The sequence below is a fragment of the Elephantulus edwardii genome, unplaced genomic scaffold (genome assembly GCF_000299155.1).
Source record: "Elephantulus edwardii isolate Elephantulus edwardi_28Jun2011 unplaced genomic scaffold, EleEdw1.0 scaffold00033, whole genome shotgun sequence".
NCBI classification, from domain to species: domain Eukaryota; kingdom Metazoa; phylum Chordata; class Mammalia; order Macroscelidea; family Macroscelididae; genus Elephantulus; species Elephantulus edwardii.
Genome location: NW_006399783.1, coordinates 7,424,257 through 7,449,203, shown reverse-complemented (window position 1 = coordinate 7,449,203; position 24,947 = coordinate 7,424,257). Strand labels below are relative to the sequence as shown.

At 41.7% G+C, this 24,947-nt stretch overlaps 1 protein-coding gene across 1 annotated transcript in view; it reads left to right on the top strand.

Moving 5' to 3' along the window:
* Window positions 1-24,947, top strand: part of SLIT3 (slit homolog 3 (Drosophila)) — a 915,040-nt gene that overhangs the window by 76,605 nt on the left and 813,488 nt on the right. Inside the window, exons 2-3 of the mRNA XM_006884333.1 lie at window positions 7,524-7,595; window positions 20,914-20,985. Coding sequence (XP_006884395.1) covers window positions 7,524-7,595; window positions 20,914-20,985 — 144 coding nt within the window. The remainder of the gene's footprint in view (window positions 1-7,523; window positions 7,596-20,913; window positions 20,986-24,947) is intronic.

Here is a 24,947-nt window from a genome sequence, read left to right as displayed (position 1 = left end):
AACATGGATCATTACATTATTGTTCATAGCTTTATAAATAGCATTAATACAGCACCTGAAACTTAATGACCAAAGTATATTTGTTCAATTAGTGATAAAATGAATGGTGCATAGCATAAGTCAGAAATGGGAAACAAGAGGAAAAGTTAAATTAGACATTTTTAAGAAAGGTTAACTTAGAGGTATGAGTTGGTGCATGGGAAACACAGAGATACTTGTAGAACTCAAGACTGTCAGCAATGGAGACGTTAACAGTCCCTAAACCAGAAGACACACTAGCTTTCTGGAACCAGGAGAGTCCTGAAGAGCAGGAGCTGTGACCCTGGGTGAAGAAGTGTGCTTATCTTCAGAGAGGAAACCAGGACAGTGAATTCCATCTCCTTTGTACTCTTTCTCTATTCTCCTGTTGAAGTGAAAGGGCACAGGAACTGGCCCTGTAATGAAGCCCATTTAGGTCGGCCTCCCACTTAACAGGGATGTGAAAGGCAGATAATTGAAATGAAGGCCAAAGCCCTTCTTTTAATTTGCACTGACCATCTTGGAATTTCTTTGCTGGTGGTAATGGGGTCAAACTGGAGTATTCATCTTCTTAATCCTGGTACATTTTACCCCTTCCTGATCCAGATTCCCTAAATCAGGTTATGCATCACTCGTAGGAGCTTCCTTCGGCAATAGGAGTCTGCCTTGTCCTTGGACTCCTATTCTCTGTGAGTTTTGCCGTCACTACTGCTGTCACCACTTCTCCACAATAATTTCTTTGCTTTTTCTACTAGGAGGTCTTCTGCCTTCTAGATATGCATGGTCTCGATAGTCCTCATGCCCACTCTTTGATTTTGCATATCCTTATATCATTTTATAGACACAGTGACTACCACAATGGTGTTGAGCATGGGAGAAATCATGAGCATGGCGCAGGATAGGGCAGGGTTCAGATCTGTTGTTCATAGCGTTGCTAGGAGTCATAGTTGACTTGGTGGCACTTAACAACAACAACAATATTTTTTCTACAAATATCTCATAAATCTTAACTCATTTCCACAACTAAACTTGAGGCTTCTGAGGACAAAGACCACACTACGTTCCTTTAATTTAGCACATTTGCTTCTGGACTCCAAAATATGAGTGTTACAGATTTCAAGTTGACTGGACTCAGTAGTCCATATGATGTACTTGGTGCAAAAAAAGTTGAGTATTTAGCTGTTTAACTGAAAGGTGGGCAGTTTTGTTCTTCTCAGAAACACCTCAGATGAAAATCCTGGAGATCTAATTTGGAAAAATTGGACACCGAAAACCCTGTAGATGGTTTTACTCTAACTCAGATGAGGCTACTGTGAGCTGGAAACACTGAAGTGGTGGCTGGTGTTCTAGGTCGTGTCATCCCCTTCTGAGGCATTGGAAGTGCTGCTAAGCCTCAGACCCACTCACTTCTGCCCACTAGTGTATTTGGGACCCATTACCTTATAAGACAGCTCTTATACACTTACCCTTTTGTGATTGGAACAACTCAGAAAAGGTGCTCTATGAAATCTTCACTGTTGCAGAAAAACATTTTTGAAGTCTTTCTAACCTGCACAGTTATATACTCATTCTGCCGTTGTTCCCCATGGGTGAAAAATGCATCATTCCAGATTCAATTTAGAACATACTGCCTCAAACACTTTCTCCCTTGAATCCCTTTGTAACCCTGTAGAACTTTACAAAAGTCATAAAAACACCGTCACCAATTGGACTTCAAACTGATTGGCATCAGGTTGGAACCTACTCATAGCTGACCCTCCGGTGGGTTTTCAAAGGCTGTGCACCACAGGGAAGGAGTTTGCCTACTTTTCATTCTCAGACTCGATGGTGGAATTACTTGATACATTTAAATGACTTTCCCAAAGTCACACAGCCAAGAAGAGAGGAAGCTGAAACCCGATTCTACATCATCTGTGTTTACAATTGAAACCCGTTCTCCGTACTGTGCTGCTTCTCTGGAGGTTGTTTCTTATGCCTCCCCCTTCCCAGATGTTCCTTGGCTAAAAGAAAGTTTTGTAGGAATGCCACAATTAATAAAAAAAGAAGGGTATGAATATGCATATGCCAAGATAGAGACATGTGGCCTGCCCTAAGAAACCTCATTTTTTGTTTCAGTTTTTCCAGTGTTACTCTGAATTCTCCTTCCTCTCCACTCTACCCAAGGTGTCAAACAGATGTGAAAATGCCACAGAGATCCAAGTCACAGCATCAGTTTATGATTCATTGATTGGGATGGGGGAAAATAATGCAGATTACCATGGAAATGCCTGTTTGTGCTGGCAGTATGGTGGGTAATGAGCAACATGGCAGAGACCAGGCGTGGGCAAACCACCCAAGATAGCCCTTCCCCCTTGATTTTGTGTAAAGACTTAGCACTCCCAGTGACTCTAACTTCAGTTAGTAGGAAATGTGCCCTCTTGACTAGAATGGGGAGCATTGAAGTGACCAGGAACATCTCTGTTTTTTCAAGCATGGAGATGGCAAATTCTGTTCTACTCTGTTCTTTATTTCATGTACTGTTTCTTCATTCAAAAAATAACCTGGCACATCTAAAGATGTTTTGTTTCTGGAGGTAGATGAGCAGAATAATGTGATGGTTAATACATGGCTTCCTGTTCAAGATATTAGACTCAAATTGCAGTTTATTACTCTTCATGGTTGTGGAGCTCCATAGCAAGTTTCTATAGGTGAAAAGAAAAAATCATAGACATAGATGCTTTTAAGTCAGAGTAAGGGATGGGAGAGACTTGTCTCACTTCAAAACCCAGTTGCCTCCTGACCTTCTTCACACTCTGTGTATCTATGTGTGTAGGAGGTAGTAGTGGTAGCCATAAAGCAGCCAAGTTCTAGCCAAGGGACAGCTCCTTTCTCTTTACTGATTTTCTAAGCCACTGTCACTACAAGCAGGTACCATGGAGTCTGTGTTGTAGTGATGCTACAAGGGAGAGGAAGAGTGGTGGAACCACTGCTGGCGCGGGCACTACACCAGCCGCAAGACGCACCCTTTTCTTTCTCACAGAACACTAGCTATTATTAACAGGGAGGCTCTTGAGATCCATCAGCTGGCACAAAGTTTAAGAAGTGATGGAATCACCTCCTCTAGGTGTACCGAGATTTTAGAGTAGAAGCAAGAAAAGCCTGCATTCACGGAGAATTTATCACATACAGTGTTAGCCCTGGTGGTTTAGTGGTAAGGCATTTTGCTGTCAAATCAAAGGCAAATGATTGAATCCACCAGCTGCTCCAAAGGAGAAAGACAGGCAGTCTCCTTTCAGTGTGATTTGCAGCCTCTGAAAACTCATTGGAGGGTCAGCTATGAGTCAATTTAAATTCAAAGGCACGCAATAACAAGTGTTAAGTGCCAGTGGTGATCGGTCTATGGCAGAATTCTCCCCTCCTACTTACAGGAGTCCTGAGTTTGATTATTGGCTGCTACCTCTCATGAATAACCACCACTCACATGCTCTTGTTTCAGCAGAGGTGTTCCCATGGTGCTGAACAGATTGCATTGGAGCTTCTAGCCTTGGGTGGATGAGGAAGAAAGACCTGGTGATCTCCTTCTAAAAACTAGTCAGTGAAAATCCAATGGGTCACAGTGGATCACAATGGATTTAACTACAGGCCTTCCTGGGGATGGCACAAGATCTGACAGCATTCCTTGCATTGTACATGGGTGGCTATGAATGGGCAGCTGACTCCACAGCAGCTAACGACAATACTCCCCATCTCATCTAACCCTCATATAAACCTTCAGGTCTAGGCTGTGACCTTGACTTTGTAGAGGGGAAACTGAGCCTCAAAGACGAGCTGAGTGACTTAACATGTTCATGAGAGAGCAGGACAGGGATTCGATGAGAACTAGTTACTCCAGACAACTCAGGCTTTACAACACAGGCTGTGTGCTGGAGGCCACCTCAGTAGTCTCGTCTCCCCCAAGTCTTTAGCATTTCAGCAGCACATCCTGTGCCTCTTTACATAATAAATATTAATTGACAGTATTGGTGCATCCACCACTAGCCCAAACTGCTGCGATCTCATGCTGTGTCCTGGTAATTAAACTCATGGTTGCATTGTCATATTCACAGTTGTCACCGTCTCCAGACATCCATCCCAATGCAGACGTGAGGCAAGAATAATACTCGTGGTAATTATGAACACTCACAGATTCCTTTCTCTGTGCTGGTTTCTAACTCTTGGGTGAGCATGCCTTCTATGTGTCTGCTTGTGTGAGTCTTGCTTGGCTTTTATTAGTCCTCAACTGAGTTTTAGAATTTGAAATATTGCCTCTCCCCATCACAGGCTCTAGTTAAAAAGACAATTTTATTGCAGATTTTATTGGTGGTGTTAGATGTGGTAGAATTGGTCCCTGATTCATAGCGACTTCGTGCCCTCTTCTGTGCCATCTATACATCTCTGTAGATCAAAGCATTGTGATCCTAAAGCTTTTGTGAATTGATTTTCAGAAGTAGACTGTCAGTCTTTCTTCCAAATTTTCCTTAGCCTAGAAGTTCTGCTGAAACCTATTCTGAATCCTACCCACACATCAGCCTCCACTGACAGACGGGTCATAGCTGTACATGAGGCGCATTGTCTGGTAATCAAATGTCGTTTTCCACATAAAAACTCAAAGCTCAAATTCACTGTGCTCAAGTGAGAACTGACTCATAACTGACTTTTCAGCAGTTTTCAGAAGCTATAAATCATGAGAGGAGATTGCCCATCTTTCTCCAGCACAGCTGCTGGTGGATTTGAACCCCCAGGGGCACCATCTTTGGGTTCACAGTGCAATTCCCAAATACTCTACCACTGAGCCATTACAGCCAGCAACAGCTGTTTTAGGAATTTGGGAACAGACTGAAGAAGGGAATTAGGGATCAAGGTTAGACAAGGACTTACTTGATTTTTATCTCAGTAGGATTTTCAGTCTCAGGACCATAACCCTTACTCAAATTTATTTTTCCCCATATAAAATGCTATAATATTATTATTTTTAAATTCTTTCTATGTATTTGGATAGCTTACAGATTTTTCTGAGGTGTGATTGTAGGATGACTGCATTAAGGATTGACTAGAAAAACCATCATGTGGTGAGCTATTGGATGAAAATCCATCATTGGGAAAACAGTCACTTAGTATCAAAATGTCCTGTGGTAAAGCAAAGCCATTTATAGATTCATTTTTTCAAGGGGCAAAATCCTAAAAAGTCTTTGTAAGGAAGATGTGGCAAATGGAAATTCCTTGTCTAGTATTCATTACTAGTCTAGTATTTGTCTAGTATTCATTCCTTGTCTAGTATTCATTACTAGTCTAGTATTACTTGTCTAGTATTCGTTGTCAAGGACTGCAGCCTCCAATATGGATTGAGGTTCAATGTCAAGAAGACAAAGACTCTCACCATTGGACCAATTGGCAGCATCAGAATGGATGGTGAAGAGATTGAGATTGTTCACAGCTTCAGTTTGCTTGACTCCACAGTCAACACTCTTGGCACCAGCAGCCAGGAAATCAAAAGGTGTATTGCCATGGGAAAGTCAGCTGTTAGGGACCTCTTCAAAGTACTGAAGAGTAATTGTGTCTCTCTGGGTGTCTCTCTGGAGACTAAGATGCATCTGATACAGGCCACATAATCATTTGTTATGTGTCAGAGAGTTGGACAATGACTAGGGAGGATAGAAGGAGAATTGATGCCTTTGAGCTGTGGTGCTGGAGAAGAGTATTGAGGGTACCATGCACTGCTAGGAAAACAAACAGATTCATCCTGGAAAGGGTTAACCTGGGTGGCTCCTTGGAGGCAAGTATTCTGAGACTCCGTCTAATATACTTTGGACATGTTGTGAGGAGAAACCGGTCCTTGGAGAAGGACATCATGCTTGGGAGGGTGGAGGGACGGCGCAGGAGGGGAAGGCCCTCTGTGAGGTGGATTGATTCAGTGACTGAGTTAATTGGGTTGGGGCTGTCAGGGACAGTGCACTTGGCACAGGACAGAGCAGAGTTTAGGGCTGTTGTACGTACAGTCACTATGAGTCGCAAGCGACTTGACAGCACATAACAACAACAACAGTATCCATTATTAATAATGATAAATATTATTAAATGTCTGGAGGGGTTTTTTGGACTCATTTTTCTTAGTGAAAGCTCTGTCTTGCATACTGTGGGCATGTGGCCTGGAAGGACCAGTCCTTGGAGAAAGACATCATGCTCAGAAGGTTGGAGGGACAGTGTGGGAAAGGAAGACCCAGGATGAGCTGGACTGATTCCATATATGGGACAGTGAGACTGGCTCAGGATAGGGCAGTGTTCAGAGCTGTTGTACATAGGGTTGCTATTAGTCACAGGTGACTCGATGGCACATAACAATAATAACTTCAATGAACACAGAGTATGTGTATGGTTATTCACATGATGATTCCTGACTTTGTCATGCCCTAAGCCAGGGTTTTCCTCAGCAATACTTCAACGCCCTTATCCCCAATCCCAGTACTATTATAAGTCTTTAAGTTCTTCAGTGGCTAACTCTTCTCTCTGGGATTATTTTCAGAGACACAACACTACAAATTCAGGTAGGAAGAAACCATGTTGATTCCCTTTCCTGGTTTATAAGACTAGCAAAAGTATCTGAATGAGTGTCAGATATAGTCTATACTACCATGTGGGACTATGGAATTCTTTGCGGCATGCTCTTTGCTCTTACAGAATCTGGCATCTAACTGGAAAGTAGACATGCACTTAGTTAGGTATCAACATCTATCAAGATTCTTTGTTTCTGAAGTCAGTAGAAAAGTCAGCTCAAACTGACTTAGGCCGAAGTAGAAGGCAGTGTAGATAAAGGAGCTCCTTTTACCTTGAAGTTCAGAGGCATCTGGCACCAAGCATGAGTGGATCAAGAGCTCATCTGATATCAACAGCAATTATTCTCATATTTAAAAAATCTGTTGCCTCAGACTGCCAGTGTGTTGGTTTTCTTTTCATGCAAGCTCTCGATCCATGTGGCCAGATGGTTCTGGCAACCCTTAAGAATTTAGCCACCCTAGTGGGTAGGGAGAATTAGGGCTTTGAGTCATGTATCCATTCCTGAATCAATCAGAGGGATAGAAGATTCTGATTTTCCCATATCAGGTGACCATACCTGCACATGGGAAGAGGGATCACCTTCACTTGTACCACAGAATCTGAGGGCTTGAGCAGGAGAACTCTCAAAGGAGAATGTGTTACCTGAAAAGGGGGAACAGCAGCCAGGCAGTTAAATATAACAGAGCTCTAATACATACAGAATGAAAAGCTTATTCCACACAGTGTCTTTAAGGTTAGCTGGGCTTGCTCAAGGGATATCATTAATCATTAGAATTGCCTTTCCTCCAGTCCAAGCCAGTCTAAGTTGAATAGACCATAAGTCTAACCTGCAAAACATTTGACAGGCAACATCCCTCCAGTCCAAATCAGTCTGGGCTGAATAGACCATAAGTCTAACCTGTAACAATCTGACCCTAATTTGTTCTCCATTGCAGGGACCTGGACAGAAATAATATCACCAGGATCACCAAGATGGACTTTGCTGGCCTCAAGAATCTCCGAGTCTTGTAAGTAGCAGCTGGCACTCTAGTGCATTTTCATTTTCAGCTTTTGAGCCTTGTGAAAATGTTTTACTGCTCTGACATCACACCCGCAAGCCCTGGGCAACAGAAATTCTCTACTCCACAACAGAACACCCTTCATTAGCGTGCCAAGGTGCTCACAGGTGTCTCATCCCGTGTCTCTGCTTCTGGCTGGAAAGCTTGATGATGGAAGAAGTCAGTGTCAGTAACGGGGAAAACAGAAGGCTGTAAACGAATAAATCAGCATGCCCGACTTCCAGGATGACAGCAATGTCAAGTTGACTAACCATGCTTCCATTCCATTGAGATTATAATTTCTTCTCCAGCCTGTGCATTAAATGAGCAATCAGAACAAAAGTTATTTATCTTGATTAATGGACAGGAGGGGAGGAGGGAGAAAGATAGTTAGACAGGGTCAGAACCCTTGCCGCACACCCACAGCTGTGCAGAGAGGTAGCAACATTTCAGATGGGCATTGGTGGAAGGGAGGGAGCAAGGATACCAGGTTTCATTGCTAAACATGGAACAATTTTACCCATCCCAAAATCTTGAGTGCTGCGAAGCTGCCCTAGTCATGGTCTACTGGAAAGTCTAAAGCACTCAGAGATACATAAGAGTAACAATTGGGTCATTTTTCCTTCTTGACCTTGAGATTGATTTTGACTCTTAATTTTGGCTTCAGATCTGGAAGGCCAGTGGAAACTTTGGCTACTGCTTTTATACTTTGTTGTTTCTGTGGAATCTTACTTGACAAACATTTAGCAGCCTTGAACCTGGTGGTCTCTGCTGTTTCCACCTCCCTTTTACCAGTGTTGTTACATACTGTCAAGTCAGAACCAAACTAATGCTGACCTCTCAGCAGGTTTTCAGAGGCTGTAAACTGACTGCATGCAGGGAGGTTGCCCATCGCCTTTTATAGTAGAATAGAATTTACACTGTTGCTGTGTGAATTTACATTAGTGACAGAAAATACTGGGTTCCAGTAGTAACTCTGAAGTAATTTCGGGCAAATCACTGCATCTTGTTGGACCTCAGTTTTATCATCTGTGAAATAGAGAATAGTTATACATCACTAATCACTTTCATAATTAAATTCTTTAATCATTTTAAAATTTTCATAGACTGTCTTTTTCCTCTATATAGCCTGTGAAGTATTACTTTTATGATATTGTTGTTCTGACTGAGAAGCAGTGATGAGGATAATGACCAGAATACACATACCTTTTACCATTTACCTGAGCTTTCTTTGAAATTGTTGTTGTTGAGTGCTGTCAAGTCAATTGCAACTCATGTTGACCCTGTGTACAATAGCTCTGGACCCTTGTCTATCTTGAGACAATTTCATTGTCTCCAACACACATCCCCTCATTACCCCAGTCACTGAGTCAATCCATCTCATCCAGGGTCTTCCTCTTTTGCGCTGTCCCTCCATTCTTCCAAGCTTGATGTACTTCTCCAAGGATTGGTCCCTCATGGCACCATGCCAAAAGTATGTGAGATGGAGCTTCAAAATCCTTGCCTCTAAGGAGAGGCTGGGTTTTACCCTCTCTAGGACAGACCTCTTTGTTCTCTTAGCATTTTATACTCTTTTCAGCACCCAACTCAAAGGCATCAAGTCTTCTTCTATCATCCTTAGTCATTGTCTAGCTCTCTGATGCATAGCAAGTAATTGAGAAGACTGAAAACAGCAGTACACGGCTTGGATTGGGCACAATTTAGTCTCTAGCCTGACATTGTTGCTATTTAATGTAAAGAGGTCCCTGACAGCAGAGTTTCCTAATGCAATTCATCTTTTGATTTCCTGACTGCAGGTGTCAAGAATGTTTATTGTGGAGCCAAGCAACCTGAAGCTGTTGATAATCTCAGTCTCTTCTCTATCTATCATGATGCTGCCATTTGAGTTCATAAGAATCTTTGTTTACCTGGTGTTGAGCTTCAATTCATATTGAAGGCTGAAGTCCTTCACCTTCTGTATCAAATGCCTGAGGTCCTCCTCAGTTTCAGCAAGCAAGCCTATGTCATCTACCTATTGCATGTTGTTGATACATCTTTCTCCAATCCTGATGCTATATACTTCCTTATATAGTCCAGCCTCTCAGATTACCTATTCCACATGTAGATTGAAAAAGTTTGGAGATAGGATGCATCCCTGGCATACACTTTTTCTGATTTTGAATGATGCAATGTTCCTTTTCTCTGTTTCGATGACTGCCTCCTGGTCCAAGTATAGGTTTTGTATAAGCAGTCAAGTGCTCTGGGATTCTCATTCTTCTCAAGGTTAGCCACAATTTATTGTGATCCACACAGCCAAATGCCTTTGCATAGTCAGGGAACCACAGGTAGATATTCCTCTGGTATTCTTTGCTTTCATCTAAGATCACTTTAACATTGGCTGTAATGTCCCTAGTACTACGACCTCTTCTAAACCCAGCCTGCACATCTGGCAGTTCTCTGTTGATGTACTAGTCGTTTTTGGATACTCTTCAGTGGAATCTTGTTTGCATGTGACATTAATAATATTGTTCAGTAATTTCCACACTCTATTGGACCACTTTTTTTTCAATGGGAATAAATATTAATCTCTTACAGTCAGTTGGCCAGGTAGTTGTCCTCCATATTTCTTGGCACAAACTGATGAGCACATCAGGGCAGTATCTGTTTTAGGAAATATTTCAGTTGGTATTTTATCAATTCCTGGGGACTTTTTCTTGAGGGGGGGCTTTAGGTAGGGGTTTTTTTGCCAATTCCTTCAGAGTGACTTGAACTTCCTCAATCACCTCTTTCATCATTGGCTCTTGATCATATGTTGTTTCATGAAATTCTTCTGTGTCAGCCAGTTCTTTTTGGTGTAATGACTCTGTGTACTCCTTCCATCTTTTGATGCTTTTTAGGTCATTCAGCATTCTGCCCACAGCATCCTTAACCATTGCAACTTGAGGCTTAAATTTCTTCTTCAGTTCCTTCAGCTTAAGAAATGCTGAGCAAGTTTGTCCCTTTTGATTTTCCAACTCCAGATCTTTGCACATTTTATTATAATACTTTGCTTTATCTTCTCAGGATGTCCTTTGAAATCTTCAGTTGGCATTTTTAACATCTTAATTTCTTTCCTTTGTTATGGCTTCTCAATGCTTTAGTGAAATAGACTCTATTCCAACATCCATCTTTGTCTTTTCTTGTTCTTCTGTCTTTGTAATGAGGCACTATTGTTAGTAACTTTTTACAACAAAGGGAAAAAAAGACATGTGTAGGTTGATGTTTGTCAGCTTCATGCCAGAGGGAGAAGAGAGTGAAACTGTTAACTTCCACTTACTTGGTTCCACAATCAACTCTCTTGGCATCAGCCATTAGGAAATCAAAAGATGAATAGCATTGAGAAAGCCTCTTGTCAGTAACCACTCTGGAGTACTGAAGAGCAAAGATGTCAGTCTGGAGACTAAAGTGTGACTGATACAGCCCATGGTCTTCACAGTTACTTGCTATGCCTCAGAGAGCTGGACAATGTCTAAGAATTACAGAACACGAATTGATGCTTTGGAGTTGTGGTTCTGGAGAAGGGTGTTGAACATGGACTGCCAGGAGAACAAACAAGTCAGTACTGGAGAGGCTGGAACCAAGTTGCTCTCCGGATGCATGGATTTTGAAGCTTCATCTCACATACTTTGGGCATGTGGCCAGAAGAGACCAGTCCTTGGGGAAGGACATCATGTTTAGAAGGCTGCAGGGGCAGTGCAGGAGAGGAATACGCTGGATGAGTGGTTTGAGTCAGTGTCTGGAGAAATGGAATTAAGTCTGTTGGAGATAAGACTGGCTTAGGATAGGGCAGGGTTCAGAACAGTTGTACATAGGGTTGCTATGAGTCACAGATGACTCAATGGCACATAAGAACAACAACATATGTTGATATTATGCATTACATTGTTTCCCCATTAAAAAGATATCTGTTTGATTCCTGACCCTTTTACTCTAGGAAGTGAACCTTGTGCTCCTGGATGTATGCCTATTTGCAAATAGGGTTTATATTTTCATATGTTATAAGTTGATTCTAGAGTGAGAGTGGATCCTAAACTTAATCAGTTCTAAGTTATAAAAGAGCAAATTAGATATAGATTAACACATAGGTGAATATGGATGTCATTTGAATATTGAGTACAAGTTAAGGAATTTGCTCTTATAGGGAGTCTTAGCTCTTGGGGAATCAGACCCCTAACTGGAGAGTAGGCAGACAGTTAGCTCTCTACCCTTAGAGACCAAGGAATGCCTGGGACCTGGGACTTCGAGCAAAAAGGCAATCAACGTGGCCAAGACCCTTCAAACTAAAAAGAAATGTAATTGCTGTTGAGTTAGAACTACTCTTACTTGACTCCCCAGCAAGTTTTTGGCGGCTGTACAGTAGAAGGTTGTTGGTCTTTACTCAGTGGAGCCACTGGTGGATTTGCATAGTTGTCACTTTTGGGTTAGCAGTGCAGCTCTCTGTGGGCTTTGTTGCCGTAAGACTCCACTTTGACTATTAGCCTCCAGCACTGTGCAAGAATGAAATGCTATTCTTTAAAGCCACCCACTTATGTGGCAGTAAGACACTCAGATAAATAATTCTATCTCCACATATAAGGTAGCTGAAATTAGTATCCTGACTGTGCACTTTCTGTCTTCCTTTCAATACTCTATTTATTTGCAGTGTGGGATATTTAGAAAACTATGTGGGTAATGGCATATTTGTAAGTGCAGTACTGAAATACAATAGCTTACCTGAGTTTACTGAGCTCCCAGGATCCTAATGCTAGATGTGTTCTTTACTGATGCACTTTGCTGTTCTTCTCTGTCCCGCACCTGCCTTCCTCCTTCCTCTATCAAGTGACTGGCAGTCCTAACTACAGTGTAGTTCACAGATGGGGTTAGAGTCAGGGATGAGGAACTTCTTTGCCACATTTTGGGATAACTTCTATTGAAGAGCATAAGCAATAAACTTCTGATTCTAGAGAACTTGCCAATTTAAAAAAATAGTTAGCTTCTCTTTTTTTCCTTTTTTCTTCCCCTTGCCTCTGTGAGAGATCGTTTGTCTCACAAGTAAAAAAATTCACTATGTTTTTTTAACAAAGTTACAACTAACCGGTTCGTTTTCTTACTGTGAAGCCAGAAAGGCTAATAAAAATTCCATTTTTTTTATTTGCTTTCAGCAAATCGAAAGTTCAGATAATCACAGAAGAATGCATTCATACCCTCTGGATGGTCAGCAACATTGCCATGGCTGCAGTTTGTCTTTTGGTTTATTTGGGACTTTTCTTTTTTTTTTCAATTTTTTAATTAGAAATACCAAAAATCCTCCACCTGCCCTCACTTTTATCAACTCTATTAATAAACCATACTTCATTATCTTTCTTATCAACTCTAAAGACAATCCCATTCAAGTGGCCTTTTATTACTGTACAAGAATCTATTAGATGGGCTAACTCAAATGCTTTCTAAGACCAATAAAATATCCTGACGTTTTATCTGTATTTCCACTTTATCTGTTCTTCTTAGCTGAGTAACCTAGACAGCTGTCTTTCTTAAAAGCTTTCATCACACCTTGGAACATTCCCTGTATCTGTTTCTTATTTACAATTTACAGTGAAGCCAGAAAAAGATTCCGTTATCTTGAATGATTTGAGCTTGCCACCCATTTCCATGCAGCATTGTTAATAGGGCACAGGTGAATAGGTGAAAGCAGATAAAACAGATGGGAAATCTCCAGTCTCACCTCAGGGCAATTTCCCTTAAAGTAGGCGCATTTAAAGAGAAGATATAAGAAATGCCCATAATAATTCTTCTTCCCACGGAGTGGGAGTAGGAAAAAGGTCTTATGTGGTGGCAACAATTATATTCCCTTTCTCATTTGTCTGTTTTAAGCACTTTTCTATGCCCCCAGTGTGGGATCTATCTTTATCCCAGCTGGTATTAAACTCCACCCCTGGCATAATCACACAAGGCAAAAGGCACTCCGGTTAAACTCCACCAGTCATCATCACATGGAGCTATTTCCGATTCTGATCTAGTGCTTAAACGAAGTTAAACTAAAATAACCATGTCAGAAGAATGGAGAATGAACATTATCTGTGCTTTTCTAATTCAGAACAGACTTGATTGGACATGGACAGCCTGCCTGGGTGTTCAGCCCTCCATGGTTCCTCTCTGTCCTCCTTCATCTGGTCAGTATAATGAAGACGAGATCTGTGTAGAACACATGTATAACCCGTATCACAGCCTGGAAGTCTACATGGTAAATTAGTAGCTCCCTCATACGTGGTTTCATCTCTACATCAAAGATTGACTCTTGTTGACCTTTACATTCCAATTACTAGACTGGACTGTAGTACATCTAGAAGGTAGAGCTAGAGGAGTCTCAAATACGGCTTTAGTCAGAGACCCAGCAGGAAAATTATGGCACTCACATGGTGCAAGTGAGGAGAGCTACATAAAGGATCTTATTTATAAAATCGTGGTTACAACACCAAAAAGCCCTAAGGAAACAGTCAGTTATCATAATATAATTCACAAAGATAATGCTCTCATTTTCTGAGGAGCATCTAATGTCTTAAAACCTTGTGACCTGCCATCTAAGATTCAATTGTTGGTCCCTTTTTCTATGTAGCAAAAGAGAATGAAGGACATCTAAAGCTCAAAGTAAAAACTAGTCCTTGTGACAAACAGCGCACACAACAGTATCTTCAAGCATGAGACTGAAATAACTGAGTGGTGCTTGGCTGTGTGAAACCACTACTGACCAGAGTCACTGTGTGACCAGAGACACAGTAGAAAGTCCTGAGTTGAAAGACAGAGACTAAACAAAACGAGCTTCAAATTCCTAAGAAATAGTGAGATAAGAGTAACCTCTGACACTATTGTCCTAAATACCCTTTCAACTTGAATTTGAATCTGCTTCTGAAGATCCTCTTTCTGCCAAATAATAGGTTGGTTTATAAGATAAACAATATCACTTGCCAGTAATATGCTTCCTTAAGCAATGAACCATATCAGAATAAACTGTTGACATTTACCTAAAAGCAAGGATTAGAAGGCAAGGAGAGAAGGGAAGCTAGATCAGTGGAATAAGAATGTTGATGCATTATATAAAAATACAACCGATACCATGGAATAACTTTCATAAAATTGTTAAACAGAAACTGAATTTGCTGTGTAAACTTTGACCTAAAGAGCCACAAAATAATATTTAAAAAAAAAAACAACAAAAAAACAAAAAACGAAGACATAAAGAAACCAAGGTGTAGTTGCCTTTAAGACAGAAGCAGTGCTGCAGGTGCCCAGTCTTCTGTGCTAGGAAGTTTGCAAGATAACTCACAGGACAGTGAATTGGAAGAGATTTTTATTTGTGCTCCTTCCAAAAGAAGGTGATCCAACAGAATACAGAAGTTATCAAACTTTATCAAGAATATTGTGCACAAATTATTTTTTAATTAATTTTAATAAAAGTTTAGAGACTTATGGTTTCCAGACATTCATTGGTGCACTTTTCTACCTGCCCACCATCCCCCCCCAATTCACTCTTTTCCTTGAAAAGTAAAATAAAAACTCCTTCATTGTTATGCAATCCCTCCCCCCAAGTCCACTCCACTGTGCAGCCTTCATTCTGGACTCCTGTCATGACAATAATACCCAATCATATATCCCTTTTAAGTAGTTCTCTCCCTCATCTGTTTCAATGCAATATATATCATTCCTCCCCTCCTTTTCTGTCTTCCCTCAACCCCGATATCAGTCCTGTTTTATAGCAATGGCCCTATGCAATATTTGTCTTTTTGTGACTGAGATATTTCACTCAGCATAATATCCTCCAGGGTCATCCATTTTGCATAATTTTTCATAAGTTCCTTGCTTTTCAATGCTGCATAGTATTCCATGCACAAATAAAATTTTGCTGAAGATAGTAAAGCAGTTGTTGGAGCAGTACATAGGTGGCTGCCAGAAATTCAAGCCCAATTAAGCAGATAATGTTGAATAAAAGATATTATTGCTCATTGCAATTGGGTTTTAGCTAGAGGCAGAGAATACAAGAAAGATATTTACTTTTATTGACTATGTAAATGTCCTCAACTGTGTGGATGATAACAAATTATATGTAAAATTGTGAAGAATGAGAATTCAGAACATTTTATGGTCTTTATGTGGAATGTGAAGATAGACTAATCATTTGAACTGACCCTTAACGAGATAGATTGACACAGTGACTACAGCTACGGGCTCAGGTTTGTCAGAGGTGATGAGAATTGATGCCTTTGAGTTCTGCAGAATAGTGCTGCCAACGGGGCGAGAAGCTTGTCTTGGAAAAGGTGCAAACACAGTGCTCCTTGGAGGTACAGATAGTGAAGCGTCACATCACATACTTTTGGGCAAGTTCTTAGGGAGGGCTAGTCCTTGGGAAAGGAAATAATGCTTGGAGAAGTGGAAGGTCAGCAGAGAATGAGAAGACCCTCAATGAGGTGGATTGACAGTTACTATAACAATGGCCTCACATGTGTCAGAGATGGTGAGGATAGGGCAAGGTTCAGGTCCATTGTTCATAGGGTTGCTGTAAGTTGTAGTCAACTTGATGGCACTCAGCACCAGTAGGATTTATTTATTCAGGAAAGGTGTGTATTAAGGTTGTATGTATTCTTTCACCATGCTTATTCAGTCATTGTTGTTGTTTTGTACCACAGTCAGACTCAATCACACAGGAGGAGATTGCCCATCTTTTCTTGCAGAGCAGCTAGTGGCCTTGAACTGCATGCCTTCAGGATTGCAGTGCAGCTTCTTGCCACTAGGCCACCAAAGTTCCCTTATTCAGCCTATACTCTGAACAAATAATCTAAGAATTCGGACTATATGGACTATATGTGGTAATAATATATGCAGAAGCATTTGGTATAAGGATTGGATGAAAATTCATTAACAACCTGTGATACACAGATCCCATAACCTTCTTTGCTGAAACTAAGAGGGCCTGAAGCACTTATTGGTGAAAAGAAAAGATTATAGCTGTCAGTGTGGATTACACCTCAACATAATGAAAACAAAACTCACCACTGTATCAATAAACAGCATCAGGATAAATGGAGTAGAGATTGAAGTTGTCAAGGATTTCACTTCACTTGAACCCACAATGAATACTCACACAAGTGACAATCAAGAAACCAAATGCTAACTGCATTGTACAAATCTGCTGCGGAAGAGCTCTTTAAAGTTTTAAAAAGCAAAGGCGTCTCTTCGAGGACTAATGTACGGTTGGCCCAAGCCACAGTGTTTTCATTAGTCTCATATATGTGTAAAAGCTGAACAATGAATAAGAGAGATCAAAGAAGGAAGACTGAAGAAGAATTGATGTCTTTGACTTATGGTGCTAGGAAAGAATATCTTATTCATGAAGATTACCATGACCTGTCAGAAGAATGAACAAATCTGTCTTGGCATAAGTGCCTTCAGTACTTCATAGCAAGAATAGCAAGACTTTGTCTTGTGTACTTTTGTCCTTTTCTAGGGAAGGACATCTGTGTGGGTGGAGCATAGTGTCAGTGAAAACAAGGAAGACCTTCACTGACATAGGTCCACACTGTGACTTCAACAATAGGCTCAGGTAGTGCAGTGGTTGTGAGGGTGGCACAGGCACTGCTTGCATTTCGTTCTGCTGTCCACAGGCTCACTAGGAGTTAGAATTGACTTAATGTTCCCAAACAACAGGAACACTGGAGAGTCACTAGTAACACCTAGGCCTGTAGGAGAAAATAACAAGACAATGTGATTACAGAGTCTAGCAGACTTATGGACCTGATGTTTGGAATCTGTGACCTCAGCTAGAGTGATATTATCAACCTGAAGCGACTTGTAGAGGACAAAATGGGGAGGCAATTCCCAGCCTCACTCTCCTTCCTTCCTTTCATGTCCTGCTGGTGACTCCCTTTGTCTGTAATGAGCAGGGTCTAGAGGTCAAAACCGCTTCTTCATAATCAGCAGTAATCAACTGTGGTCAAATTCATTCCAATTCCTGGTGACCTTATGTGTCTTTGTAGAACTGTGCTCTGTAGGATTTCCAAGGACTTACTGTTTGACAGCAGATCCTAAGCCATATCTTCTTTGGTACCTCTAGGGGAATTTGAACCTCCAGCCTTTTAGTTAGCAGCAGGTACATTAGCCATTTATACCTCCCAGAGACTCCAGTTTCTTGATAAAGCCATAAAAGTCAGTCTCCCAGAGTCTGAGAGCGATGGCAATAGGACAGATGTCTAAAGCAGGTATCAGCCCCATCATATTTGCATTCTACTCATTTTTCTAGATTAGATCAATCAATGAAGAACAGACATTTTTCTTAGGAGGTTGGAGAGAGGCTCCTTGAGAAAACAAGAGAAATGTGATGCTCAGAGTTTTTGATAAAATTGTAAAATGATAAAAAAGCTTTGTGATTAATTGATTGATTGGTAGTAAAAGCCAAGCTGAACAAGTCCCCATCACTAATTCCAAACTAGTTCACTGTTCGACAAGATGTTCTAATGTGAGTTTGTTAGTATATGGCTGAGCAGAAAAGAAGAGAAAGGAAGAGAATGAGTGAGTGACAAACCTCTAACTGCATTTCTGATCCAGGGCTAGATGGCTTTCATTTTTTAAATTCTTTTTTAAAATTCTGATCAGATTTTATGGGGAATTATATCTATATCTATCTATAATTTATGTGTGTGTGTGTGTGTGTGTGTGTGTGTGTATCTCAAATGAGGAAACTGGGTCTCCAGAGAGTGACCAGCAAGTTCAGTATTATGCTCGCAGTTGGTAAGAAAGCAGGGCAGGGATTCTAAATCAAATTTGGAAAGCACAGTGGTTGGGCAGTGAGAGGCCTGCCTCTGCTAGTCATGGGACTTCATAGAAAGACTTTCTCTTAAGCTCTCTCTTGTTGTTTTTGTATCTGGTAAGTGAAGCATCTGTGAGAGATCAGAAATAATAGAAATATGTGAAGAATTAGCATCAACGAGGATCCTGGTAAACAGGAGAGTACATGGGCCTGGCTGTCTATAACAGCAGTACTTAGTTCTGGCCAGTTGTTGATATTTGGGCATTCTGGAGCTGATTTTATAAAAGGAGCAATTTTTGTGATTCTCTCTCTCTCTCTCTCTCTCTCAGTCTAATTTTGAAATGTGGTAATAAACTCATGGAGTTCCTTGTTTGTATACAGTTTTAACATGGGTAACTGAAAACTTGGTGGTGTGAGTCTACCCGTAAGCAGCTTGGAAGAAAAACCTGGTGATCTGCCTCCAAATAAAAAGCCGCTGATACAATTCCCCCCTGACCATGGTGGATCACCATGAGGTTGAATCAATATGATGGCAACTGCTTTATTTAATGAATTCAGAACAATTTAAAACATTGTTGAAACAAACAGAAACTCATCCCTTCCAGCTCTGCGAGCCCAAATCTGAGTAACTGCTGAAGTGCTCAAACTCAAAGCTCATTGTCATCAAGTCAGAACCAACTCATAGCTACCCCTCCATTGGGTTTCCAAGGCTGTAAACCACACAGGAGATGAACCACCTTTCTTCCTTGGAGCCTCTGGTGCATTGCAAGCTGCAGAGAGGCTCAGCCTTCAGGCTAGCAGTGCAAGTCCATACTGACTGTGCTGTCCTGTGATTTGCTGTCACTCATTTTTCATTCTTATGACAAGCATCTGTTAAGTGGCTGTTGTGCTAGGCAGCTGAGTTAAGATTGAGAAGATGATGATGAATGAGTTCCTACCCTCTTGGTTCTGAGGCATAGGGGAAGATAGGCTTGAAAATTGATCACAAGGATTTTGTGTTATGTCTAAGAAGTGCAGGGGATTTTGGGTCTCTGAGAGGTAAAGTACTTTAAAAGGGTTGCATGAAAGATGCCTTCCTCAGACTACTCTTCCTACCTTCTTTCCCTTCTGGTGCTTCGGGGAATCTTCCCTTCTGCCTGGTCCTAAGAAACCTATGGTCTTTCCTATAGGTCATCTTCCAAAGAAATAGTCTTCATTCACAATTACTCTTGTGAAGGCCTGTGTTGACTATGACTCAAAGTGACCTACGAAAAACAGATTGAAACTTTGCCCTACTCTCACCATCTCCCATGCTCTAGTCCATTGTTCTAGTCACTGTGTCAGGCCAGGTTATAGGGGGTGTTCCTCTCTTTTGCTGACCTACTACTTTTCCCAGGATGATGTCTTTTTCAAAGGACTGACCCATCCTGATAACATACACAAAGTATGGTGAGATGAAGTTCCGCCATCCTTGCCGACAAGGAGCACCCTGGTTGCATTTTGTCCAGTATGGATTTGTTCATTTGACAGTCCATGGTGTAGTCAGTACTCATTGCCAGTACCATAGTTTAATTGCATCAGTTTTTCTATCCTCTTCTTTATACCTTCTTTACCATCTTCACAGCTGTACTCCCTCAGCCCCAATCCTACCCAGTCAACAAGTGGAATCGGCATCTTGCCCCAGCCTGGAGCAGACCTTAATGGAAACTGTTGAGTTTCCCTACTTCTATTTCCCACTGTTCAGCTAATCCATTTTAAGCTACTTTTTAATTTTTTTTTAAAGTTAAGGAAACAGACTCTTCATTGTTTAATTCTTAGGCCATGCCACGTGCAAGAATCAAACTCACTTAAGCAGAGTGTTTAGGTTTTCTAATCACCTGCTGGAAGGCTTCGAGGCCCAGCACATCCATCCAGGGCTAAGGGTGTAGAGTCCCAGCTTTTGTGAGCCTCATTCCTGTGCTGGGAATAGTCAGTGCCTGCGTGAGAGGTGTTCTGGGACCTGAGCTGGTTTTCTTTTACCCACAGGCAGTTGTTTAGTCACAATAGCTTCACCCTATCTGATAAAAAGGTAGCAAGGTGAGCAGAAAAGGCCATTTTAGCAAAGTATTTTTGAATCCTTAGAGGAGGGAACTCCGAAAGAAAAGAGAAGCTGAATGTGTGTGTGTGTGTGTGTGTGTGTGTGTGTGTGTGTGTGTGTGGTTTTGTAAGGAGCAGCTTTTACCTCTTCCTTTTCTGTGCAACATCCTGCAGTGCTTGGGGGGACATTTGCTGAGAACATTCTTAAAATAGAGGCATGGAAACCAATCTGTCAGGCAGAAGTGTGCAGGCGGTGAAACCCTGGTTTCCGTGACACCAAGCTGGGATGTGAGTTATCTTGTCCCACCAGCCTGGTCCTGGCTACAGGGGCTTTGAGGGTCATGGAAAGGCTTGGGTGACACTGCTCGTATGACCTGAAGCCTGGCATGAGCACCAGGTCTACTTTGTTGCTGACCATTGCTGCCTTTGTGCTTCTAGGCATCTGGAAGACAACCAGGTCAGTGTCATCGAGAGAGGCGCCTTCCAGGATCTGAAGCAGCTGGAGCGATTGTAAGTACAGACTAACCTCCTTTCTTGAAAAGTCTTTTTCATTCTTTTTTATAAAATATATTTATATAAAACTAGCTTTACTGTAACCTTTCTGGGAAAAAGTCTCTACTGCTTAATTAAAGTTTTTGCTATTATGTTTAAAGCACCTTAGGTGCATGTAAAGAGAGCCTGAGATCCACTTCAGTGCTTTGTCTTTGGAAGAGCCTATATTTGACATCTGGGGGTTGTTTCTCTTCTCCAGCTCGAGTTCTCTCTTGCTAATCTGTAGGTGGGGCTGGTTTTTGCCCAAGTCCCAGCCTTCCCTTTCCCGGAGGAGGGAAACCTGCAGTTATCCCTGTCATGGAAACAGCACCAGATACTCCCTCCTCCTCTGCACTGGGATCAGGCTTGTTATAGGACCTCTCCTCTCTGCATCCCCCTCTGCCCTGTTCTCGTGGGAGCCAAGGGACAGGCGAGGGGGCGGCGAAGTCTTCAGTTTGCTTGTGTCTCCTCTGAGGCAGCATCAGCTGTGTCAGGACCCACACATTTCCACGTTGGCAGCCGTTTAAAAATAGGCTGGCTGTTCTGACTTTATCAGAGGGAGAAAAGAAAGGGGTTGGCCTGGAGATGGATGATGGGGCTGCCATTTGTTTTGTTGATTAATGCTTTTGCAGAAAGCTCTTGGGTCACTTTGATGATTGGGGCTGCTCAGATGGCTAAGTGGGCAGCTTCACCTTCCCTCATTTAATCATGTCTGGCAGCTCATAACATCTGGATATGCACTTTGTGCCCTCGAAGCAGGGATTGTCCCCAGGAGCACTTAGTCATACTCGTGGGTGGCTCTCCTGAGTTGCTTCCCTCTGCGTCCTGGATGACCTGACATTTTAGTCTCCTCCTCCTCTTGCTCCTGCAGTTTGAGGATGTGGCTGCCATAGCTCAGGTCATGCACTACATTACCTGCCTCGTTGGCGAATCTGATTTGCAGAGATGGACTTGATGGCGTGTCTGCAGCCAGCTGTTGACTTTATGATCTGCCATCTTTTTCTTTGGAGTCCTTCCATTTAGAGGGAGGATTGTCCATTCCAGAAAGAGGAAGGTCCTCGTGCTGTCATTGGGAGCTTGCACATTCCTGTGGTGCAGAAGAGCCTCCAGACTAACACAGAATAAGAGGAAAGGACAAGTGATTCGCTTCTGAAAAATCAGCCCCCGAAAACTCTGTGGATATAACAGTGAGACCTACAGCCGTTCATAAGGATGACTCAGGACTGAACAGTGTTTGCATCTGTTATGTGCCATGAGCCAGGAGTCTAGTTGGTGGCAAATGCTAGCGTCACTCCTCAGTGGAATCCTCTGGTTCCCCTCTGCTGCACGAAATGTCCCATTTTGTGATCCTGTTCTGGATCAAATGTCATCATAGGATCTGCTGTTGTGTATTTGAATGTGTGGCATGTCTCTGTTCTGATGGAAAATAGTAATAAAAATAATGAATGTTGCATCCATTTAAACGTTTTTTTCCTTAAGTTTCTTAAAACCTAAGTTCTTCCTCTTACTTACATCAAGGGGTGGGGGAGAAATAAAGCCATTTGTTGAATTGAAGTCCTTTGTGCAAAATATTCAACATGTACATGGAAAGACAAATACACAATCATTTGTGAAATGACTTGCATAGGCTTCTCATTAGAAGGGTAAACAAACTCCCAATTTATTAATTTTATGGTTGTTGGAAAGGGGGCAGATTGAGTACCTTCAACATACCAGGAACTGTGCCAGTATTTTATATGCTATCTGTTATTTTATCTCTATACAGTTCCTATGAGGTGTTATTACCCTCATTTTGCAGATGAAGAAATAGAGGCCCAAGAAGGTTAAGCCAAAGTATTGTCAATAGTGGAGCCAAGATTCAAAGCCACATCTGTCTGACATCAAAGCCCACATCTTTTCATACCCGTATGCTGTGGACATTAGATGAAGTGTGATCTTTAGCAATGGCCCTGCAAACAGCCTCTCACATACCCATCCAGCTCCAGGGAATATCAGTGAAATATTTTGGCAAAAAGCCCTTTTCTTTGGCTTGGTGAACAAGGCCAAAATACCACACATAACTGGGGAGTGGAGAGGATTACAATTTCAGAGTAAACCTGGTTGTTTCCCTGCTTCAGAGCATTAGTTGGATAATGCTAACTGCTGTACTAGAATAACTCTCAAATCTCAGTGAATTAACACAGTGGAAGCTTATTTCTTATTGTTATAAAACTCATTATGAACATTCCTGACTCTGGGTATCTCTCCTGCAGGGGGAGACCCTGGGAATCAAGCACTTCCGTTGCTTGGTTCTACCATCTTTAAAATCTTAGTTTCCATGACAGTGATGCATATCTGCATCAAACAGGTGGAAGATAAAACAGCATGCAGTTTTCCATGTGGGAGGTCTTCAGGGGAAGACCTAGAAGTACTGCATTTTCCTTCCACTTACTCACTTACTTTAGGCTAGAACTCAATCAGGTGGCTACAGTGAACTTGAACAAAGGCTAGGAAAGGGAATTGAGCTGTTTGTCTAGGAGAAGAAACAGTAAATAGTGAGTTAAACTCTGACTTATTTTACAGCTGAGGCAAAGAAGCAGTTGGTCAGGGAGAAGTATGGACTTATTGGATTTGTGGTGGTGTTCATTCCTATCAAGTTAGGTTTAAGCCATGACTGCATGGACAACAGAATATAATGTGCCTGCCTGGTCAGTACCATCTTTGCTATTGTTTAGTCTATTGTTGCAGTCACTATGTGCTCAGAGTGTCTTTCAACCTAAGGGGCTCATCTTCTGTTGTAATCATATTTTGTGATGGTCTCTAAGATTTCATTTACAATTATTCAGAAGTAAATCACCAGGCCTTTCCTTCTAGCCTATCTTAGTCCGGAATCTCTTCTGATACCTGTACATAGTGAGTGGCTTTGCTGGTATTTGATATACCTGTAGCATAGTTTCCGGCTTCATAGCAATACACAGGCTACCACAATACAACAAACTGAGAGGTGATGCATTCTGGTTTTACACAACACAAAAATTACTATCTGAGAATTATCATAACAGCACCATTTGTGGTAGCTCCAAACCAAAAGCAGGCCAGATGTACATCAACATTGTTGTTATTGTTATGTGCCATTGAGTTAGCTGTGACTCAGAGTGACCCGATACACAATAGCTCTGAATCCTGCCCTATCTTGAACCAGTCTCATTTACTCTAACACACCTACTCCAGTTACCCCAATTACTGTGTCATTCCAGCTCATCCAGGGTCTTTCTCTCTTGCTCTGTCCCTCCACCCTTCCAAGCATGATGCCCTTGATCCCTCCTGGCCACATGCCCAAAGTATGTGAGAAGGACCTACAAAATCTTTGCCTCCAAGGAAATGATTGGTTTCATCCTCTCTAATAAAGACCTGTTTGTTCTCTTGGTGGTCCATAATATGTTCAATACTCTTCTACAGAACACCAACTCAAAGGCATCAATTCTTCTGTCATCCTTAGTTACTGCCCAGCTCCCTGATGCATAACAAGTAATTCTGAAGACCATGGCTTGGATCAGGCACCCTATAGTCCCTAGAATGACATAATTTATTTTTAGCTCTTTGGTGAGGTCCTTGACAGCAGACTTCCCAAATGCAATTCATCTTTTGATTTCCTGACTGCTAGAGCCAAGAGTGTTTGTTCATTGTGGAAATGAGCAAGCTGAAATTGTTCAATCTCTTCTCCATCTATCAAAATGCTACCAACTGGCCCAGTGGTGAGAATTTTTGTCTTCTTGATGATGAACTTCAATCCATATTGAAAACTACAGCCCTTGACCTACTGCAGCATATACTTTAAGTCCTTTTCAGTTTCAGCAAGCAAGCTTGTATTATCTACATAATGCAAGTTGTTGATGAGTCTTCCTTCAATTCTGATGCCACACTCCTCCTCAAAAAGCCCAGCCTCCCAAATGATCTGTTCT